The following is a 24368-nucleotide window of genomic DNA, read 5'->3' on the forward strand; positions in this document are numbered from 1 at the left end:
ACTGAGCAAAGCATGTGAAATAATATTCATCCAGCATCAGTAAGGGTTGTTGGCCATAAATTCAATGCGAGAGAATCACAATGTCTATTGCATGGCTTTAAACAGACACACATGTAAAACACAGATAAGAATTCATCAGCTAAAGAAATTTGTGACCAGAGGCTCATAGGTCCCTAATTTTGCATTTTCCTCACTTCAGTGTCTCTCTAGTCACTGATTCAAACACTGTATTGACTTTGTAGAACATAACATTGGCAAATGAGAGTTGACTGTACACATATATTTGACAGCCTTTTATTTGAAACCATCCCAATCTTACAAAATATTTCAAATATAAGAAAGGAAATTTTGATATCCTCCACCCACGTCCCCCAATTATTACCATTTGCCACATGCTTGACCACATATCCATCCATTCAATCCTCCAATAACATGATTTTTGTAAATGTGTTTCAAACTACATTGCAATCAGCAAATCACCATGCCAGAAAATATATCGCTGATGATGGGTTATGATTTGTGTACACTGTTTGGAAGCAAAATCTACATACAGTGAAATATGCAAATCTTTAACATGTAATTTGAAAGTGTTATGAATTGCTCAAAGATACAGACTGTTTCCCTGATTCCAGAGAGTTCCCTCAAATCTCCTAGTCAACCTCAATTTTACCCCCACAGCAGATAGGCATGGCCCCACGTCTCCTGAACCCACTGAAGACACAGCAGAGGGCTGTGGAGGGCCTAGGCCTTTCTGGACTGACTGCATATTTCAGGCAGGGCTTAGGGATCAACAAGCTGCTGCAGCAATGAGAGTGTCCCATAGAGGGAACAGAGAGGCTGCTTTGCTTCCACATCCCAGGTGGATCTGGGGTTGTTTGGCTCCATGGAAAGGCCACACTCCTCCAGCAGTCCGTAGGTGATGTCCAGCTCCTCATCATGGAGGCCGGCGAGGAGCTCGGGCTTGAGGGTGAAGGGTATGCACCAGGGGTATTTGAAGTTTGGCTGCAGGATGCTCTTCACCTAGGAAACCAGGGTCAGATGGACAGGTTGGCCTTTCAGGCAAAGAGGAAAAGGTTTCTGAAAAAACTGAGGGCTGTGTCAAAAGATTTGCTTTTAGGGGAAGTAGGAGTCCTATGTTGGTCGTGACTTGTGATTCATGAAATGTTGGACAGGTATTAAAAATTTTGCTCCTTGGCAGCAAAATGTAGTTTGCAGAATAAATGTCAGTGTTTGAAATTATATCAGTGTATATATATGAGTTCATATATTTGTGCTCATGTGTATGTATTGGTCTAGCTCTAATATATATTTGTCACTCTGTGGTGTCTTGTGTATTTCTGTGATGTGGGGAGTTATGCCACTCATAATTAAAATACCACTGGGGTCACAGGTAGTAGACAGGGTTCAGTAGAACTTTCACACTAAGACAGATGAGGAAGAAGGAAGAAACGGTCTGCTTCTGAAGATGCAGCCACTGAAAACCTTATGAGAAGAACATTTTCTGATTGAATATCAGAAGGTAATCCCCTCAGGTTGTAAGTTTCACCGAACAAGGATCCCTAAAGCAGACTCTAACTTAATGACTTGGATGGTATAAAGCTTTGGGGACCCTCCCTTGCTAATGAGACCAAGTCAAAATGAGAAGAAAGGGTTTCTAACATCCATTCACAATTGGAATGTGAATGGAGAAAGTCTGAATCTAGGAAAATTGAAAGAAGTGAAAAATAAAATGGAATTCATGAGGTCAATATGAAATAGTGTGTGCTGTTTTCAGTCAGTCACATGGTTACCATGTGGGCCAATGTCAATTGAAAAGTAACATTAATTCTTAAGAAAAAACATTTCAAGACCTATCTGAAAGCACAGTGGTGTCTGTGATAGGTTGATGTTTACAAACCTACATGGAAATTTAATTTAAAAAGCTGTTACTCTAATTTATGCACAAACCCAAACAGCCAATAATAAAGTCATCGAGGAGCTTCTTCAGCCTGAAATTTATCAAAGTAATCAAGATGCTTTGATAATTCCTGATGATTGTAATGCAAAATTATGAACCAAAGAGGAAGGATGATTAGTTGAACAATGTAGCCTTTGTGATAGACATCAAGCTAGAGATCAATCATATTGTATAAATCTGCAAAGTTAAGGATATCTTCTTGCAAATAATGTCTCAGTAATACAAACAGAATGTACACATGGATCCACCAGATGGAATACACAGGAACCAAATAGACTACATCTGATGAGAAACCACATCATCAATGTTATCTTCCAAAACAAGGTCCAGAGCCAATTGTGGAAAAAGCCATCAATTGCTTATATGTAAGTTGAAATTGAAGCAAATGAAAACATGTTCATGAGAGCTAAAACATGACCTTGAGTATGTACCAATTTAATTAGAGAACATCTCAATAACAAATCTGACCCAATGGACATTCATAAGTGGAGACCTGATGAGGTGTGGAATGGCATCAAGAACATCATAGATGAAGAAAGCAAATGGTCATTAAAAAGAGAAAGAGTGGTACCAAGTAGATGCCTAAAGAGAGTCTGAAATTCCCTCTTGATATAAAAATCAAGTAGAAGAAATAATGAAGTGAAATAGCTTAATGGAAATGTTTTTGCAAACTGCAGTGAGCGCAGCTTGGACTTCTCCCTTCAAAGCCTTCAGTTCTTGATTAGATGTTCTCTGTTGAAGTGATTGAATGTCTACCAGTTCTTTTTGGTACAGTGACTCAAAGGAGGCTTGCAAAGATAAAGTATTAGAATTAAATGTGCACGGATTGCCATAAAAAAGAGTATGCAAAGCATATTGTACGTTGAAACAACTGAAGAAAAGTATCAAACCTTGTATTGTTGCATTAAAGGATTATATCGGCAAACTTGGGAGTGCAGTTGGTACTGTCAGGAGTCCTATCGTGAACCCCAAGTTGTTGTTCAAACCCACTTGAAGCTCCAGAAATAAAAGTGGAGGCTATATGTTTTCATAAAGATTTACAGCCTTAGAATATATATATATGGGGGTACATCGCAACAAATGGAATTGCCTTTGGCAGAGCAGAGTTTCATAGGTTCACATTTTTGTAGCAACTCACTCTGAATTAGTATACTCAGTGGTGTTTCTTGGGCTGGTTCTCTCTGGTCAACATTAATTTTTTCATAAAGGTAGTTTCACTTGAACCTCTTTTTATGTAATAGCCAATTTAAGAGAACAGCATGCAGCTGTGAATTTGGGGTTCCTACTCTGGAACAATGCCGCAGAAACTGTTGTGATGTTAAACACAGTGGACAGGACATCGCTATGGGGAAAACTCAACTGTGTGAGTGGTTTTCTTATTCAAAAAAGGTGAAATGTTAACTGATGACAATCCTCGTTCTGGATGATGTCCACTTCCTGAACAGATGAAGATGTCCACTGTCACTTCATTTGGAGTTTGTTCCACCAGGTCAGACAGTTGATCAAACTTTCTATTTTGATTTTCCGAAAAGATTTCCAAACAGTGTGTGTGACAAAAAGGCCTGATTTATGGTAGACAGGGGACTAGTTTTGCCACCACAACAATTCACCTGCTCACACAGCCATCACAGTGCCTCACATTTTGGTAAAAAAACAGCATGCCTCTATGGCCCTACACACCTTATTCTCCTAAACTACTTCTGTGATTCTTATTTTTGTTTGCTGGAATGAAGAAAGGCATTAAATGACAGTGATTTGATGATATAGAAGAGGTGAAGAAAAATAATGAGGGAGATGCTATCAGCCATCCAAACAGATGAATTTGAAACACATTTCCCTGAATGCAGTCACATAATTGACAAATATATTAAATGTAGTAGAAAGTACTTTGAAGGTGATAAGAGTGTTTTGTGCAAAAAAATATTTAAGTACACAGCTTTATAAAACAGAATAAAATCCAATTTTGGGGGGGTACCCTCTTGTAGAGTTTTTATGTCAGAATTGACTCCATGGCAATGGGCTCAAAACATTTTGTTTTGGTAAAATAATGAATGAACAGGCAGCATATGAGCAAGAATCCATTGTACTGAAGGAAGAATTTCAAGTTACACTGAAGGCTTTGACCAAAACAAACCTTTAGAAATGGATGGGGTATCAATTGGAATGTTTCAACAAGCAGTTGGAGCACTGGAGGCATGCATTAGTCTATGCCCCGAAATTTGGAAGACAGTGACCTGGCCAACCAAATAGAAGAGATCCATATTTTGATGCCTTTCAAAGAAAGGTGACACCACAAAATGTGGAAATTATGGAACAATAGACAATATCACATGCAAATTAAATTTTGTTTAAAAAATTAAAAATGGTTACAGGTGCAAAAATACAAGGCTGATTATGAAGTGGATATGGAATAAGAAATATTGCTGACAGATGAATTTTGGCTGAACACAGAGATAAGGAGAATGGTGTGTACTTGTATTTTATGGACTATGATGGAATTTGACTTTGTGGATCATAAGAAACGATGGGCAATTATGAGAAGAAAACAATTCCAGAACATTTTACTGTGCTTGTGTGGAACCTCTACGTGGAGAGAGTCATTGAATAATCACAGTTGTATCCTTGGACCATAATTATTCAATTTGTCAGCTGAATAAATTTTCAGAGAAACTGTGTTATATGAGGGAGAATGTGATGTGGTGATTGGAGGAAAGCCAGTTAATGGACAACCTGTAACGTGCAGATGACACAAACCTTGCCTGATGAAAATCAGGAGAATTTGAAGCATTTTCTGATGAAAAGGGAAGACTGTCACTTTAAGTATGGGTTTCAGCTCAATGCAAAGAAGACCAAAATCCTCATCACAGGATCAAGACAACTTCATGTTAAACAAAGAAAGGATTGAGCTGTCCAGGATTTCAGGATACTTGGATCCATAATCAATTGTTATAGAAATTATAGTCAAGAGGACTTCCCGGAAAATGGAGATGAAGTAACACATACCAGAGGGACTCTGCAGAATTCAGTCCCAGAGAGTTGCTCAGAGGGAATTTCAACACTGCTGGAAAGCAGGAGGAGCATCATTAAGATAAGTAGGCACAAAGCCACAAGGTTTTGAGGGGCTGAGTGCTTTTGGTTTACCACAGTGGAGGCTGGCTAGGGCTTGCCCTTAGCCCTGCCACTGTCTCTGCTGGAGCCGGGATCATTTGGGGCTTAATCTCAACGCAGTCATAGTTTGCTACAGCCTGCCTTGGGGCAGGGAGCAAACCCTTGCAGCTCCAAAGGAAAGGATTGGGGTTCAGCTACATAGTTACTTTTATTTCCCACTCTTCTCTATAACCCCCCACAATCACGGTGGGCTGTGTAGGGCCTTTTTATCAACACAACCACAGCTTGCTGCCTCCGGGCAGGGAATAAACCCTTGCAGCTCCATGGGTAGGGATGGGGATTCAGCTACATTGTTACTTTTGTTTCCATCTCCTCTATATCTCCACACAGTCTTATTGTTACTCTAGTTTCCCTTTCTACTCTATATCTCCCCACAGTCTCAGCGGACTTACTTTTTTTTCTCCTCTTGGTTTCTGTCCTGTTCTCTCACATTCCAATGCTGACCTCTAGACCACTCCCCTTAGCCTAGAGCATTCACACCTGCATCACACACAGCTAGGTGAGCTCCACCCTGGGCAGCTACCCTGAGGCTGTGGAATGCCCTGCCGACCTCCACCAGGTTATACTAGGCCCACCTTCTTACTGGGGAATTCCTGCCTGTCTGGCTGGGGGTCCAAGGCAGCTCTGCCAACACTCATCAACAATCCAAGCTGCTGACGGAACCTCTGCTGAACTTCCGTAACACCAAGCAGGCAACCCACCAGTTATCTGGGGCACTCCCCTGAGAGGAAAGCCACTGGAGGATAAAGTGGTAGGTTAATTCCATAGTGAAATTAACTGTAGGCAGTTCAATTAAGCATTCCTACAAGTCTCCCAGAGAGAACCAGTGCCCTTCGACTCCCTGGAAAATGGCACCTGACTCCTCTAAAACAATGCAATGCAAACAGCCATCAGCTCCAACGGCCTCAATGAAAAAACAGGAGAAACAAAGGCAATGGCAGAAGATGTCCTGAACATAACGACATGCATAGAAGAGACATTGAGCTGCCACAGAAAGACATTTTCAGAATGCTGCTTGGAGTCATACAGGATATGAGGGAAACAATACAGAAAAAGGATAAAATGACAGAGGAGATAAAGGCCATACACCAAAGGGAAATACAGGAGCTTAGTGAGGAGATAACAAAAACCAGTAGCAGAAACATGGACCTCGAGAATCGACTGGAGGAAGCAGAGAACCGCATCAGTGACTTAGAGGACAGCCAAGCAAACACGAACAAAAATCTAATAAGATCATATGAGAAGCTGAAGACAACCTAAGAGCTATGCCTGATGCTATGAAGAAGAACAACATTATAATTATTGGCTTACCAGAGGAAGACACAACAAAGAAGTCATCTGCAACCATAGTGAGAGAATTCTTAGAGGAAAACTACCCCAACTTAATGAATAAAAACCAGGAAACCATTCAGGAGACTGAAAGAACACCAGCTAGACTTAATCACAAGAAGAAGTCACCAAGGCACATAATAGTTAAACTATCCAAATTTGAGGGAAAGGAGAAAATCATGAGAGCAGCTAGGGAAAAATGAACAATAACATATAAAGGTTCCCACATAAGAATATGCTCAGACGTATAGGCAGAAACTATGAAGAAGAGGAGAGAGTAGAGTATCATATTCCAAAAATTGAAGGAAAACAACACAAACCCAAGTATAGTCTACCCAGCCAAATTATTGATCAAGATAGATGGAGAAGTAAGAGTTATCTCAGACCAGGAAAAACTCAAAGAATACGTTAGAACAAACCCAGCCTTACCAAAGATGCTATTCGACCCAGTATGGGCAGAAGAACAACACTCACCAAGCATAAATAAGAGACCGCCACATAGAACAACCTCACCCAGAGGGTAACAAAGAGAAAAGAGACCCCAAGATAGAATTAGCTATGGATGGAAAGAAGTCAAGAATGATACACACACACACACACACACACACACACAATACACTAATGAAAAAGGAAAGTAGGAGAACACTCAGCACAAAATGTGTAAGAACACATTACAGAGTCCACCTATGTAGATAATAACCCTGAATATCAATGGCCTGAATTTAGGCATTACAAGACTGAGACTAGCAGATTGGCATAGAAAACACAACCCAACCATCTGCTGCCTACAGGAGACATGTCTCAAGACTACAGACAAAATTATGCTGAGAATTAAAGGCTGGTGAAAGACATACCAAGTAAACAGCAATTTAAAAAAGCAGGGATTGCAATCCTAATCTTGGATAAAATTGACCTCAAAGTGAAAACCATATAAGAAGAGATAAGGAGGGACACTATATAATGCTCAATGTAATGGTAAACAAAGAACCACTAATCAGTGTTAACATATATTCCCTGAATGAGAGAAGCGCTGAATACGTCAACCAAACACTCCAAAAGATGAAAAAAGAAATCACAACCTCAACAATGATGGTGACTTCAATACACCAGTCTCTGAGAAAGATAGATCATAGGAAAAGAAACTCAACAAGGATGCTAGAGATCTAAACACTACAATTAGACACTTTGACCTCATAGATATTTACTGAGCTTTTCATGCAAATAAAAAAATTCTCATTCTTCTCAAGTTCCAATGGCACATATCTGAAGATTGACCACATGCTGGGGCATAAGGCGAATCCAAATAAATTCAAGCACACGGATATCTTATAGACCTCTTTCTGTGGCCACAGTGGCATAAGGCTGGAAATCATCAGAATGAAGATGAAGAAAACAAGATCAAGCAATTGGAGGATGGATAACTCTCCACTGCAAAAGGAGAGTGTACTGGCACAGATCGGAGATGGAATTAGGAAATTTCTAGAAACCAACGAGAATGAACACATGATATACCAAAACTTATAGGACACAGCAAAGGCAGTTATCAGAGGTAGTTTCATAGTAATATATGCACACCTGAGAAAGAAAGACTCATGACTGATATGCTGGCACAAAAATCACAACAATTAGAGCAGAGTCAGGAGTACAATCCTAGTAATAGCTAAAGAAAATAAATTATAAAAATCAGGGCTGAGATTCAGGAGAGGGAAAATAAGAAAACTATGGAAAAAATTAATGCTGCTAAGAATTGGTTCTTTGAAAGGATAAACAGAATCGACAGATTGCTGGCAAACCTAACCAAAGAAAGGAAGGAACAAATTTCAATAGCAAGAATAAGGGATGAAAGAGGGGACATTACAACAAACACTAATGAATTCAAAAGGATAATTACACAGTATTACAAAGGATTATACTCCAATGAATTCAACAATTTGGAGGACATGGACAAATTCTTGGAGAAACAATCCCTCCCTAGACTATCCTCAATGGACTTCAAGAATCTTAACAGACCCATCCAATAAACTAAATAGATAGGGTTATCAAGGGATTACCAACAAAAAAAATCCCCTGGTTCATATGGCTTCACTGGAGCATTCTACCAAGCATTTAGGGAAGAATTAGCACCAATCCTACACAAACTCTTCCAGAACACAGAAAAAGACAGCAAACTCCTGAACTCTTTCTATGAAGCTAGTATAACTCTGATACCCAAACCTGGCAAGAACCCCACAAGAATCGAGAACTACAGACCATTATCCCTAATGAACATTGATGCAAAAATCCTTAACAAAATACTTGCCAACAGAATGCAAAAGTATATAAAACAAATAATTCACCATGACCAAGTGCGATTCCTACCAGGGATGCAGGGATGGTTCAATATACGAAAGACCATTAGTATTATTCATCACATTGACATGAAACCTATAAGAACCACATGATAATATCAATAGATGCAGAAAAATCAATCGACAACATCCAACACCAATTCATGTTTAAGACACTTGAGAAGATAGGAATGGAAGGAAAATTCCTCAGGACAATACAAGGTATATATGAAAAGCAAACAGCCAACGTGGGAGTCAATGGAGGAAAGACTAACACATTCCTACTGAAAAAGGGGACCAGACAAGGATGCCCCTTGTCCCCACTCTTATTTAATATCATGCTGGAGGTTTTAGCTAACAGCATAAGGCAAAGAAAATATATCAAAGGTATTCATCTGGGGAAGGAAGAGGTGAAATTATTGTTATTTTCTGATGATATGATTTTATATATGGAAAATCCCAAAAGCTCCACAAGGGGAGTACTGGAAGCAATAGAGGAGTTTGGCAGAGTGGCAGGATCAAGATCAACAAACAGAAGTCCATCGGACTGTTTATACACATCGGATAAGACCACAGAAGAGGAGATCAAAAAGGTGGTACATTTCACAGTAGCCAAACACAAATTGAAATATCTAGGGATATACCTGACTAAAAGAACAAAAGATCTTTATGGGGAAAACTACAGAACATTATTACAAGAAACCAAGAGCGACCCCAACAAATTGAAGAATATCCCATGCTCATGGATTGGAAGACTGAATATAGTCAAGATATCTGTTTTGCCAAAGGCACTATATAAGTTTAATGCAATCCTGATACAATTACCCTCATCTGGGCAACAAATGTATAAGTGTGCTTTACACAATTGATGTATGTATGGATTGTGATAAGAGTTCTATGAGCCCCATAAAATGATTTAAAAACAAAAACAATTACCCTCCTCTTTAATCAAATAAATGATAAAAACTGATTACCAACTTCATATGGAGTGGGAAGAAGTCCAGAATTAGTAGAGAACTCCTCAAGAAGAGGGACACAGTGGGAGAGCTTGCTTTACCTGACTTTAGCACATACTATACAGCCACAGTTGTCAAAACCGCATGTTATTGGTACAATAACACATACTCAGACCAATGGAAAAGAACTGAAAACTCAGAAATAAAATCATCAGCATACAGACAACTGATCTCTCATAAGGGCCTCCAAAATATCAAATGGGAAGCAGATGCCCTCTTTAACAAGTGGTTCTGGAATAAATGGATATTTACCTGCAGAAGAATGAAGCAAGACCGTTATCTCACTCCATGCAAAAGAATAGACTCAAGGTGGATCACATACCTTACAGTTAAAACCCAAACTATTAGGGCCATCAATGATGGAATGGGCCACCTTGAGAACTTTGGCACAGGGAACCCATAGGCTATCAGAAATAAGGAAGGACACAAACACAGAGGAGGCAAAAATTGACAAATGGAATATACGGAAGATAAAACACCTGTGTACATCGAAATAATTCACCAAGAGAATAATAAGAGAGTCCACGGACTGGGAAAATATCTTTAGTGATGACACATCAAAGTTCTTATTACTAAAATATACAATACTCTGCTAGTGTCTGAAAAGAAAAACACCAATTGCCTACTGAGGACATGGGCAAAGAACCTGAACAGAAGTTTCACAGGGGCAGAAATCCGAATGGCCAACAAACATGAGAAAATGTTCCTGATCTTTAGTCATAAGAGAAATGCAAATTAAAACAACAATGAGGTAACACCTAACATCCTCAAAGATAGCCCAATTCAAAAAATCAGAAAGCAACAAGTGTTGGATGGGCTGTGGGGAGACAGGAACTCTCATCCACTGCTGGTGGACCTGTAAGTATGGAAATCGATCTGGTGATGTCTAAAACAGATGTAAATCGAGTTACCATATAACCCAGCAATCCCCCTACTGGGCATATACCCAGAAGAGGCAAGAAACAAACCAAAGCCAGACATCTGTACTCTGATGTTCATTGTGGCACAGTTCACAATTACAAGGAGTTGGAAGCAAACCAAATTTCCATCACCTGATGATTGGATTAAAAAACTGTGGTATATGCATATAATGGAGTACTACACATCGCTAAAAAGCAGTGATGAACGTATGAAGCACATCGCTGCATGGAAAGAACTGGAGGACATCATGCTAAGTGAAGTAAGTCAAGCACAAAAGTACAAGTACAACATGAGTCCGCTGAAGTAAGCTTTTAAAACAAAACAGGCAAAAGGGGCATAGGGAAAAGCTATTGTATACAAACATTCCTGGGGTGAGGACCAAGTAATATGTCAGGGAGCAGACCAAATACAAGGATACATATGGTAAACCACTACAAAGGAGGTGGGGAAAGGAAAAAAAACAATAAAAAAGAAATGGGTAGCAGGGGCATAGGGCACTAACCCACCCAAGGGGAGGGTATTGTTTATATTTCCACAGGGAAAGAGGGACCAGACTTCAACCCAGAGCTCTAAGACATGAATGCAACATCCCAGCATGGAGTAGGGAACCAGTGGAGAGGTCTGAGAGGCCGGCCCCAATCCCAACTACTATGTGGACACCTGCCCCTCCCCGCAGAAGAATTTATTTCAAGCGACGGCATTGAATCTGCTGCTCCAGGAGAGAGACATATTTGATCAGAGCACACTGGAGCATTTGAAAGGGGAGGAAGAGAGAGTGGATCACACCTGACCCACCAGACCTTGAGGGCGATGTTCCTGATTAGAGCAGCCAGTCCACAGAGAGGAAGGACCATATGGCTGGTCCCACTAGGAGACATGACATCCCTCATGACCCATATCCCTACAGGGGATAACACCGGAGACTCAGTGTGGGAATTGCGCCTGATCTGATCCTGCCACACTGTGGCAAAATACTAAGGGGGTGCAACAGAACAACAAGGGAACGGAGTGGCGAGGTTCCCCGGTGAATGCTGAATGTGGACTTTGGGGCCAGGGTGTGGTACCCCAACAGATGGGACTGGAACACACTCCTAAAGGCCAACAAACAGTCCTTGAACTAACTACAAGCTTTTCTTTCGTGTTGTGTTTTGTTTTCTTTCTTTGTCATTGGTTGTTGTTGTTTTGTTGTATATTGTTGCTTGGTTTTGCTCTATCTTATTTCTGTGCATGCTATTATCTCTGAAAGTCTATCAGATAACATAGGCTGGATGAACAATCTGGAGGAGAAAACAACAGGACTGACAGTTCCTGGGGAACATGGAAGAAGGGGAGGTGAGGAGAAAGGTAGTGGTGTTAACAAACCCAGAGACAAGGGAACAACAAGTAATCCAAATCCGTGGTGTGGAGGGTATAAGAGGCCTGGTAGGACGTGATCAAGAGTAATGTAACCAAGAGGAATTACTGAAACCCAAATGAAGACTGAGCATGATAGTGGGACAAGAGACAAGTCAAAGGAGGAACGAGCTAGGAGGCAAAGGGCATTTATAGAGGTCTAAATAAAGGCTTGTACATATGCAAATATGTTTATATATGAGGATGGGGAAATAGATCTATGTGCATATATTTATAGGTTTAGTATTAAGAAAGAAGAAGGACCTTGGGCCTCCACTCAAGTACTCCCTCAATGCAAGAATACTTTCTTCTATTAAAATGGCATTCTATGATGCTCACCTTCCTGACAACCAGTGAAGACAAACTGGGTGAATAAGCAAATGTGGTGAGGAAAGTTGATGGTGTCTGGCTATCAAAAGATATAGCATCTAGGCTCTTAAAGGCTTGAAGGTAAATAAGTGACCATCTAGCTCAGAATCAACAAAGCCCACATGGAAGAAGCACACCAGTCTGTGTGATCACGAGGTGTTGAAAGGGTTCGGGTATCAGGCATCATCAAAACAAAAAAACTTATCATAGTGAAGGATAGGGGGTGTGCAGAGTGGAGAATCAAAGACCATTTGTAGTTCACTGGACTTCCCATTACAGAAGGATCTCGGGGAGGAGATGAGCCCATCAGGGTGTGATGTAGCAATAATGACACATACAACGTTCCTCTAGTTCCTAAATGCTTCCTTCTCCCCCACTATCATGATCCCAATTCTACCTTAAAAATCTGACTAGACCAGAGGACATACACTGGTACAGATAGGAACTAGAAACGCAGGGAACCCCAGGTGGATGATCCCTTCAGGACCAGTGGTGTGAGTGGTGATACTTGGAGGGTAGAGGGAAGGTGGGTTGGAAAGGGGGAACCGATGACAAGGATCTACATGTGACCTCCTCCCTGAGGGACGAACAACAGAAAAGTGGGTGAAGGGAGACTTTGGACAGGGAAAGATATGACAAAATAATAATTTATAAATTATCAAGCATTCACGAGGGAGGGAAGGGCGGAGAGGGAGGGAAAAATGAGGGGCTGATGCCAGGGGTTTAGGTGGAGAGCAAATGTTTTGAGAATGATGAGGGCAATGAATGTACAAATGTGCTTTACACAATTGATGTATGTATGCATTGTGATAAGATGTGTATGAGCCCCTAATAAAATGATTAAAAATTAAAAAAGAAACAGTAGTAATAAGAAAAAAATCACTCCAAGGATGTATTGCATTGGGTGAGTCGGTTGAACCAGACCTGTTTAAAGTGCCAAGAGTAAAGATTTCCCTTTGAGCACTAAGCTGCACCCAAGCCATGGCACTTTCAACTGAGTGATATATATGTGAGAGCTGGACAGTAAATCAGGACGGCCGGTGAAGGATTGATGCATTTGAATTACAGTGTTAATGCTGAGTGTTCTATGTACCCTTGACCACCAGAAGAACAGACAAGTCTGTCTTTCAAGAAATACAACCAGGATGCTCATTAGAAGTGAGGATGGCAAGACTTCATCTCACGTATGTTGGACATGTTTCAGGAGAGACCAGTCCCTGGAACAGGACCTCGTGCTTGTTAAGTAGAGGAATAAGAAAAGGAAGAGGAGCCTGGATGAGACAGATTGACTCAGTGGCTGCAACAATGGACTGAAAACACACTCATTGTGAGGATGGGGCAAGACCAGGCAGAGTGGTGGTGTTGTCTATAGCAGTGCTAGATGTCAGCACTGACTCAGGGACACCTAGTAACAACATACATTTCTATGGGGAGAGAAACAGAGAGCAGCATGTACAAGAGAGGGTAAAAGTGGCAGTCAGACTCATCTCTCTTCAGCTCCCAAGGCAGGACTTATATCCCTGTGACTAATGTAGAACTATCTGGCCCCACTTCAAAAGTTTCCAGGGGAACCAGGCCCTGGTGAGGTCCTCTCACACCTATTTTGCCTGCCCTCCGTTTGGAGGCCGCAGCAGAGGTTTACATACTCCCTGGAATCCCATCATCCCTTCCAGGTGGAGCTGCATCCTATCATTCTCAGAATCATCCTTGTCTTAGGTTCCTTTACCCCCTCCCCTGTCTGCTAGCCCCCAGGGCTCCCTTACCAGTTCTCTTTGCTGGGCCAGGATCCTCCTCTCCATAGACTGAGCGAGCAGGTCATGTTGGATGTCAGTCAGCACTGGGGTGGGAGACATTTGGGGAAGAGAGTGTTGAGTCCAGATGGCCCTTTGCCCCTGGGGAACTAGTAGAACCAGTGAGGGGAACCTGATGGGGAAGGATAAGTCTCATTAGACTGGAAAGCCGAATTCTCAGCGACAGGAAGTCTTTCTGCTCTAGGCAACAGTCTTCAGATCTAGAAAGCAGGTGCGGGGATCCTTCTCTCTGGTGATATCCTGGCAGGTGCTTTCTAGGTCTCAGGCTTCTGAGTCAAATATAAGTCTATTACACAAAGTCCTCCTGCCTTTTGTGATAGGCACCATGTGAGAATGAAAAATCATGGCATATCAAGGGTTTCTGGGATGTGGCCTCTAATGCATGCTGTTTAAGGGCCCGGGGCTCCAGCCTGTGAATCTCCCTCCCCCTGAAATCACTCTCACCCATTACGGCTTCCAAGAGGTAAAGCAAGCAGCGCACTGGGATCTTCCCTGAATCTTCAGAATTCTTTTGTAGTTCACTTAGGATGGTGCCACCATGGCCTTCCAAATGACCCGAGCTGTTCTCTTCCAACTAGAGGACATGAGTATTATTGGCAATAATAAAAATAGTACCATTACATGTCATTTTCCCATTGTGTTTTAGATCTAAAAATACATAATACCTCTGAGGGGAAGGCAAGCATTCTCTATCTTCCCAGGGGATGTCTATCACTTTTGCCTTGGTGATTTTCCCTGGAACTAGAACCTCTGATCTCTGTCTTAACATCATTCCTCTTGTGTTTTTCCATTCCTCTCCCCTGTGTATCTAAGTATCCATATCACTAAGTCTGTACTCTCTGTGTTGTTCACCCACCACCCACCCCCTTCCCCTGGGTACCAATGGGGCTGCGCCCCTCACCAGATTCATAAGATTCTGAAAATCTTCCCCATCTCTGAGCATAGCCTGAATGCTATGGAATAGGGTATCGTGACGCTTTCTTGGGATCTTGTCCAAGGCTCTCATCTGATTGTCTATCTCCTCTTGTAGAAGATTGAAATCTTCCCCCGGAGATCACCGGCAAACAGAAAACGGAACAACGAATTGATTAGCATATTCCTGGGATCATCAACCCTCCCCCATCAAAATGAGCCAATCTCCTCCTCTAATTCTCTCAGTTGCTGGCTGACCACAAGTGTTTCTGTGAGTGAGATGCCCAATCCGGGGGATGGAGACACCGTGATAGGATAGAAGAGGGACAGTGTCACATGTTTGCATTTAGGGTAGCACACAGGAAGGTTAAGGTAAAAATATTAAAAGGGGTCACTGGAATAAAATGACCAAGTGTTCTTTTCTAGGAAATGTCAGGAAGAGCATTTAGTTATTCCAGTAAGGACCCACAGTGATGGGGTGGCAGTGATGGAGTGGGTTCTGCCTTGGGCTGTCAACCACAAGGTCAGCAGTTCAAATCCACCAGATGTGGATTTCCTTGGGATTCAGATGTGGCTTTCTATTTCTATAAACATTTTATAGTCTTGGAAACCTGCAGAGAAGTTCTTTCCTATTTTATAGTGTTGGTATGTGTCAGAATTTATTGGATATCAGGGAGTTTTGTTTTTGTTTGTTTGTTTTTTGAGTGTTTGGTTTTTCAGTGGCTGAGCTCAGTCTCCACATCAGTTGCTGCATCTGTTTCCTATTGAGAGAATTCAGTGTGTTCCTGTGTGTAATGTGACTGGGGTAGTGCCTGGCATACATGAGCTTCCCTTGTTTTTATGTCATCGCGCCTTGTCGTAACCAGAATAGAAAATCAGACACTGGAACATGATTAATGTAGTTGGTTTCATTCAATTGTAAAAGTGAAAAATGTTATAATAATAATAAAAGAAAAAAGTAATTGATGGGTGGATGGTGGACATGCATTGCCCCTCCCAGAGACTTCCTCTCACCACTGTGTCCTCTGCTGAGAAGATGTGATCAGTATATTGGAAGCTTGAAGGAGGCTCACCTTCCTGTCTGACTTGTACATTACTGTTACTGTTCCCTCCCTCCTCCCTGCTTCTGCCCACCCCACCCCCTGCCAGGCCCGGTGCCCAGAGTGATCATGACTATATTTCCTGTGCCCAGAATCTCTGTTGCTCAGTTCTTTGCATAAACCTTTCCTGCGTGGATGCGCTAAGGAATAAATGAATAATGGGCTGAAGAGAAGGCAAAAAAGGAACTAGAGCTCCATTGTGTGAGTTTCATGTAAACCTCCAGTGGGATACTCAGCCTTGTGGTTTCCCACGCAGGTCATCCCGGAGCGCACACTCACTTTGAGAAGGGGGCTGCTCTATTCTTCCTAGAGAGAGAATAGCAAGTGAGTTATAGTCTTAATGCCTTCCTGCCCCATTCTGTCCATCCCTCACCTCCTCCGGCTGCCCCAGACCCTTTGCATTCCACCTAGCCCAGTGGTTCTCAACCTTTCTAATGCTACAACCTTTGAATACAATTCTCCGTGTGGTGAGCCCACCATAAAATTATTTTCTTTATTACTTCATAAGTGTAATTATCCTACTGTTATGAATCATAATGTAAATATCTGATATGCACGGTATATTAGGCAACCCTTGTGAAAGGTTGTGCCACCCCCAAATGGGTGGCGACCCACTGATTGAGAACCACTGATCTAGCCCCTTCCTGGATCATTAGTTCTCTGGGCTCATTCCCACGCCACGGTAAATGCAGAGCCAAGGCCACAGAGCTGGGGTGACACAGGCAGGGGCCACCTGTCCCGCTCACCCCATCAGTTTCCCTCCTGCTTCCAGCAACCCCACTCACCTATTGGGAGAACATCTGTGTTGGAAAGAAAGAGAAAGTCAGTTCTTCTCGTTCAAGATTTAGTTGCAGAGGATGGGTGGTTTTGCCAGCCTCCCTCCCTCCCTCCCTCCCTCCCTCCCACCCTCCCTCCCCAACTGTCTCCTGTCCATCCCCACACGCTTTGCCCAGGAGACCAGATTACAAAGTCTTTGGTATCATCAACCACCACAATTGGGTTGGGTTTTGGTTTGGACTTTCGTGTACAGTTGTGTGGTGGAGTGATCAAATTAAATCCACTCACCTGAACGGAACAATTTTATTTCCATTCCTGGAAAGAGAGACAAAAGTGCTCACTCACTAAACGTTCATGAGTTGCCTCCTCCCCTTTCCTTCTGTTACCATTTTTCATTCTCCTCGTATATTTTCTTTCTTCCTTTCCCTTACTGGGTCTTACCTCCATATTGTGGCTGTATAGAAAATTCTGCAATTGCAAAACAGAGACTTTAGGAATCCTTGAGGAGGTCTTAGGCAGCCTCACCCCACCCTAGATCCTGGGGCTGCAAGGAGACTGTCTGAGTTTCCTGTGACCCAGGGGTCAGTGTCAGGGCCAAAGGCAGGGGAGAGGGGGAGGTGGGAGGGAGTCAACGTGGGAACTCACTGTCTTGGAATGTTTCCTGTTCATCATCCTTTGAGTAGTAAAGAATGTCTGGAGGGGAAGCAGAGGGGTGAGAGAGCTAAGTTATTCTGTGAGGAGACTGTCACTGCCTTGTACCTGCAGCCTCCATGGTGTCTTCAGTCAGGCCAGACTGTGGCAGCTCTTCTCAGAGTGGCCTGGGAATTCTGGTAGGACAATCACTTGCTTGTTAAAATGATTCCCTATTTTGCTTGTGAAGACAGATTTCCTCAATCTGTCTTCTGATTCAGACTCTCTGAATCCTGAGGATTCAGAACTGCATTTTAAACAGGTGCCTCATGTGCTAATTCTGGGCTCTGACATCTAAGAACTTCTTTATCTGGTGAAATAAATGGGCTTCCTCCCACCCTCATCCTGTAGGACTGTCTTCCTGCTCTCCTTTGATTTCCTGCCCTGACTCACCTACCCTAATCCTGCCATCTTCCTGGGTGATGCAGCTTTCCCATGGAGAGATTTGTCTCTGGACAAGACCACCATGTAAATATTAGATGAGGGAAAAGAGCCTGTGGGGAGCAGAGGAGAAAAGGAGACCTGGTACAACTGGGTGGTGTCTGTATGTAGGGAGAGGAGCGTTCCCAGGAGGGACTAGTGGAGTGTGTTCATTGGTGACTGCCTTTGAGTGAATTCATTGGAAGGCGGACTTCAATGGTTTGGGGCATGACATTTAGATAAGGAAATGACACCATGACTCGATGCGAGAGCCTTTGAGAAAGTGGGCGGTGGGAGGAAAGTTAGTGGGGAGAAGGGGCCAACTGGAAAAAGCTACTTGGTTGGGGGTTGTAATGGTTAAGAAGCTCAGTCTGCTCAAGGCCAAGTAATGAGGGTTCTATTTAAGTCCACTTCAACGTTGGGCACCCCTTTAAGCCTCTCCACATAGGCAGTTTGTATCTCCCAGGGAGCTGAGACATTCTTGGGAGTTTTGGAAGACATATACTTGTGTGTATATCCTGAAACCTCCTACATCCTCAAACAGAAACAGAAACTGATTGTAAGTGGATGATTTTTTTTCCTTCCAGATGATCTTCTCTGGACCTGCAGACTCCCTCATCCCACCCGCCTCCTTCAGCGTCTGCTTACGCCAGCCATCCTCCTTGAAAACCAGCTGCTTCCTCTGATAGGCTATCACCGTGTCCTCTGGCAGGTCCATCTTCTCCTTGTGCACTTTGAGACCCTTCCCCTGAACTTTACCCTGAGGAGAAAAACCAGGTTCAGAAATACAGAGTTCTTTGCCTCACAGTACCATTGAAAACATGATGTTTATTTCTAATCAAAATAATACATCTATGTAAATATTTAGAAGGCAAATTGATTAAAAAGCTCCTGAGAGCAAAAAATATCCACAACAGTCACCTCCCCACTTCTGGTTTCTGATTTTTCAGCTATTACTCTTTTTTTGTCCTATATAAATCGGTTTTATCTTCATATTTCTAAATTTAATAACTATATTGCAATGTTTGGATTTTTCCCTTCTCTTTAAGCTTTTTATTAGGAACTGAGTTTTCCGTTAAATGATTAATTTGCACTTTGTTCCATGGCATTGATTTTAATCCCCACACTCTTCCATCACTCATCCCACTTTCTGTGTTGCCTGTTTCCATTTCTCCTTTCCTGACCCTTCTGCACTTTGTCCTTCATTGGATCCCAAATGTTGGTTGTTGCAAAGTGTGAGCCTTTCCGTAGTGTTAAAGTTGCCCTTGTTGTCTGTATAACGTTGGCCCAAACATTAAGCCATGGGGGGTGAATTCATTTCTAGACCTGAAGGGTGGCTGAGGGCCATAATCTCAAGGGTTCCACCATTCTCGGGGTGACCAGTAAACCTGGTCTTTTTATGATTTTAGTTTTATTCTAGATTTCTCTTCCACTCTATCTAGGACCCTTTCCTGTGAGCAGGTGGAGCATTCTCATTCTGGTCTCAGTGTTGTAGAGACTGGTTTTCAGGTGGTCCATTGCTCCATTTGACTGATGGTTTCCATGTCTTTGAACTCTTCATTGCTCTGAACAGGGAGAGACCTTAGATGGCTACACATGAGCTTGGGAAATCCCAGAGGCTACGCACCAAGGTAGGAGATGGACCATTGTCTCTGTGAACTGTGTGTGCCAAATGACCTCAGCATCCCTGAGACCATGATCCTGAACTCCCCAGCCCCATAAGTCATTCCCTGAAGGCATTTGGTTTCATCTAAGAAGTGTTTGGAGCTTCCCCCTGTGTGGGCACCACAGTCATGGAGCTTTTACTTTGCACTAAAAGTCAATGTACATGAAGAAGCATGCTCTGTCCAACCTCTATGTCTGCCTGCCTGTAGTCTCACTCTCCTTTCCACACTCACTTAGCCTGTGTGTCACTTGGTGCATTGTCTCCTGCCTTTTTGTGATTGCAGGATTGAGTATCTAATGGTACTTGCCTCTGTTAACCCTTGCACTCCTCCCAGTGTCATCTCTGCCATAATTAAAACAATGCCTGCTGACCTCACTCTTACTGCTTGTTGCTCTCTGTTTGCATAAGTTAACCTATATTTCTGCTCTGGCCAGTGATTTAGGCTTTCCTCCTCAGCACTCCTGGTGACCATCAAATAAGATTTCTTTTAATGTGATACTCTTGCCTAGAATTTTACCATAGTGGACTTGTACAATATTTGTCTCTTGTGGCTTATTTCGCCCAGCATGATGTCCTCAAGTTTCATCATGTAATGAAGTTTTTGTTGTTTCTTTAAATCATTTTATTGGGGACTCTTACAGCTCTTATCACAATCCATCCATCCATCCATCCATCCATCCATCCATCCATCCATCCATCCATCGTGTCAAGCACTTTTGTACATGTGTTGCCATTCTCCTCTTCAAAACATTTTCTTTCTACTTGAGCCCTTGGTATCAGCTCATTTTCCCCTGCCCTCCCTCCTTCATGAACCCTTGAAAATTCATAATTTTTTTCTTGTCTTAAACTGACCGCTGTCTACCTTCACCCACATTTGTTGTCAACCCCAACATTTGTTGTCCACCCCCCTGAGAGCGAGGGTTATATGTCCATCATTGTAATTGGTTCTCCCATTCTCTCCCCCACTTCCCCTTCCACTCCTGGTACCACTACTCTCAATGTGGGTCCTGAGGGTTTATCTTTCCTGGATTCCCTCTGTTGCAAGGTCTTCTGTGTAGCAGTGTACATGTTGGGATCTATCAGGTTTTGTAAGGTAGAATTGGGGTCACGATAGAAGGGGGAAGGAAGCATTAAAGCCCTAGAGGAAAGTTGTATGTTTCATCGGTACTATACTGCACCCTGACTGGCTTGTGGCTTCTTTGTGACCCTTCTGTAAGAGAATGTTCAATTGTCTACAGATTGGCTTTGAGTCTCTACTCTGCATGCCCCTCATTCACACTGATATGATTTGTTGTTTTGAATCTTTGATGCCTGATACCTGATCCAAGCAACACCTTATGATAACACATACAGGTGTACTTCCATGTGGGCTTTGTTGCTTCTCAGCTACATAGTTGCTTGTTTATCTTCAAGCCTTTAAGACTCCAGACACTATCTCTTTTGATAGCCCAGCACCATCAGCTTTCTTCACCACATTTTCTTATGAACCCATTTGTCTTCAGTAATCGTGGCAGGGAAGGTGAGCATCACAGAATGCTGGGTTACATGTAATGAAGATTTTCAGAGATTCACCTTTGCTCTTCCTTTATATGGAAATAACATAGTTTGAAAATCCATTTCTTTTATTGATGGGCATTTAGATAGTTTCCATCTTTTGGTGTTTGTGGCTGGTGTTGCAGTGATCATGGGTCCCCTATATCTATTTATGTCATGGCTTTTCTTGCTCTAAGTAGAGCAATAGGTGGATTATATAGTATTTGTATTCCCAAATATCTAAGGAAGCACCAGATGGATCACAAAGCAGATGGTCTTGGTGGTGTTATATTGCAAATCAGAACACAGAATGTATAGCCTGTGAAGTCACATGTAGATGCTTTACATTAACTCAGGGTTCAGGGGAGCCACAAGAAATAACTGTTGACCATGAACAAGAAAACAGAACAATAAGGTCCTTTCAGTCTTTAACAATGGGGCCAGTCTGAGGATGTGCCAAGGTGGTCATATTTTAGCTCTTGTGGTTCTTGATAGTAGGTTATCTGTTGAAATGGTTGAATATTGATCGATTATTTTGGATATAGTGACTGTGTATTCTGTACATCTTTTATTTTAGGCAGGTTGCGTTAGGCAGGGTTCTCTAGAGAAAGGAGACCAGGGCACTTATGATTTTATATGTATACAGTTTATAGAGCGGGAAGGAATATAACAGTTAGTTAGTCCACACTGCACTATAAAGCATTCAGTTCAACTCACTTTCGTGGAACAGTTAATGTACTGAAGTCCTTCAACTCACGTGGGGTGCTGGGTCCAAGGTGAAGGAAACAGCAGAGTCCTCCCTGGGGCAAAGCAAGCAGATTGTGCCCATAGGAAACTAGCAGCAGGGTGGGTCACCAACACTCAGTTGCTCAGGAGCTTAGCAAAGCAGGCCAGGATGTGATGTTGAATTCACCAGCCTCTAGTCCAGCGATGTACAATGCACACACCAGCAACAATGGGGAAGCATTTCTGGAAGGAGCATCAAGCTCTAGCAATACGATCCACAGACTGGCCTGGTCGGGCCTACAGGTGGCGTAGCTCACAGGCTGAGGCAGAGAACTTAGCTAAAGCAGCAGCACGAACCCTCCAGCTCGTTCCAATCAGCAGAGAGCAAGAGGGAGGGGAGCAGCCATGCAGAGCCATGTATCTTTGCCCTCCAATCAAATGGCAACCCGATGAGTCACACATGTTTCTATTGGCCAGGCTGGCACAATAAACCTAACTACCACACAGGTGGAAACTTAATCCTACATTAATCCTGTCCACTGCATAGCAGACACCTCCCTCCCAGTGGGGTTAAAACCACAGGCACAGAGGAATACAACCGAGAAGGGATGATGGCTGGAAGGACCATATTGAGTAATTGACTACATCTCAGTAGCTGAGAAATCAGAAATAATGACTCTGTCTGACCCCAAGTCCCAGACAGCGGCCCTGGTTTGGACCTAGAGCCATAAGGGAGGGGGGCAAGTCTGGCTGGACCTTTGGGCCTTCATTCCCACTATAAGACAGATCTTTACCTTGACATATGGAATCTGAGGAATTGATAATGCTCCCCCACCATGCATACTTCCGTTGGTGTGCAATGAAGTACGCTTGGTCAGTTTCATGATCTCAGTCACCACATAGAGGTTAGCATTTTTCCTGCGGAGCTGCTGCAGAAACCATGGGTCTTTCTCTACTTGTTTCCTGGGGATGTAAGGCAGGGAGAGAAGCATCAGAGTTGGAAGAGGAAAGCTTCTTGCCTTGTTCTAGGTCGTACTTCTGCAGAGGACCGAGAAGGAGGGCAGGACATGTAGGCTCTGATAGGTGAATCCTCAATAAGTTGGAAGCTACTGGCGTAAGAAGCTCCATTACCTATGGGAACAGAACATTTTTTTCCTGATGGTTAGGGTGGAAGAATATGTGTGCTCTATTGTTAAGGGCATCTTCATGTTGTAAAACAATATAGACCATGAAAAAACAAAAAACAAACTCACTGCCATCGTGTCAATTCTGAGCACAGCAACCCCATAGCACAAGGGAGAACTCTGAGCCTGCAACCCTTGATGGGTGTAGAAAGCCTTGTCTTTCTCCGGAGGAGTGGCTGGTGGTTTGGAACTTCTGAACTTACAGTTGGCACAACACCCTATGCTACCTGGGCTCCATAAGGGGTATACACTTTCCTACTAGGGCATCCCAGTAGAAAAGCCTAGAAGTAACCAATCCAGATGATTGACAAGTCTCTAGGAAAATGCCACAGGGCCGACCCAATCAGGATGGGGACTAGAGCAGAATGGATAAAGCAGGAGGGAACAGAGTATCCTGGATCATTTTCAAGACTAGCACAGGTGGGTCTTAATGGATTCCGTGTCCTAGGTAGGTGGATCGGACAATTGAAGACAGTTTTTTTGGGGGGGAAAGTGAGAGGTTTGAAGCCCTCCAGACAAACTTCATCTTCATTTAAGGTTGAGGCCCCAACACTGATTGTCCACAAGGCCACCATGGGTTACTGCTCTACATACCAGGTGTGTCGAATACTGAGGCACTTGACTTCCTGTACAAGGGGAGAGGTTACTCAAGATATCTGCTCGCGGGTTTTCCTATGATTCTTGTTGTAAAATTTGAGCTCCTTACTGTGTCTTTGAGATCTTTTGTCCTATCTTACGGCTTATCTCCCAAGCCTCATTTTACAGCCCACTCCCCTTGTCCTGTGTGGATGGGAGCCCTAGTGGTTATGCATTGGGCTGCTAACTGCAAATTCAGCAGTTCAAACCCACCACCCACCCTCAGGAAAAAGACCGCACTTCCTACCAACATATGCATTTGCATATGCTCTAAAGAGATACAATCTGGGAAACTCACAGGGAGTTTGGTTCTGTCCTGGCTGGCCCAGTCTCCATCCAGCTGGCCTTTCTCTGATTCCTGAAAACATGAGGCTCTGTCCTGTCCCTGATGCTATAGACCCTTCATATAGACCCCTTTGCTCCTTCTCTTGATT

At 42.8% G+C, this 24368-nt stretch overlaps 1 protein-coding gene across 1 annotated transcript in view; it reads right to left on the bottom strand.

The window, feature by feature from the left end:
* Window positions 1-297: 297 nt before the first annotated feature.
* The window catches only part of LOC142448585 (gasdermin-C-like), a 31388-nt gene continuing 7317 nt past the window's right edge, over window positions 298-24368 (bottom strand). Inside the window, exons 3-9 of the mRNA XM_075550538.1 lie at window positions 18814-18949; window positions 17368-17394; window positions 16582-16608; window positions 15192-15331; window positions 14735-14864; window positions 14243-14316; window positions 298-1020 (exon numbers count right to left, since the gene is read on the bottom strand). Coding sequence (XP_075406653.1) covers window positions 781-1020; window positions 14243-14316; window positions 14735-14864; window positions 15192-15331; window positions 16582-16608; window positions 17368-17394; window positions 18814-18949 — 774 coding nt within the window. The 3' untranslated portion in view covers window positions 298-780. The remainder of the gene's footprint in view (window positions 1021-14242; window positions 14317-14734; window positions 14865-15191; window positions 15332-16581; window positions 16609-17367; window positions 17395-18813; window positions 18950-24368) is intronic.

The sequence above is a fragment of the Tenrec ecaudatus genome, chromosome 5 (genome assembly GCF_050624435.1).
Source record: "Tenrec ecaudatus isolate mTenEca1 chromosome 5, mTenEca1.hap1, whole genome shotgun sequence".
NCBI classification, from domain to species: domain Eukaryota; kingdom Metazoa; phylum Chordata; class Mammalia; order Afrosoricida; family Tenrecidae; genus Tenrec; species Tenrec ecaudatus.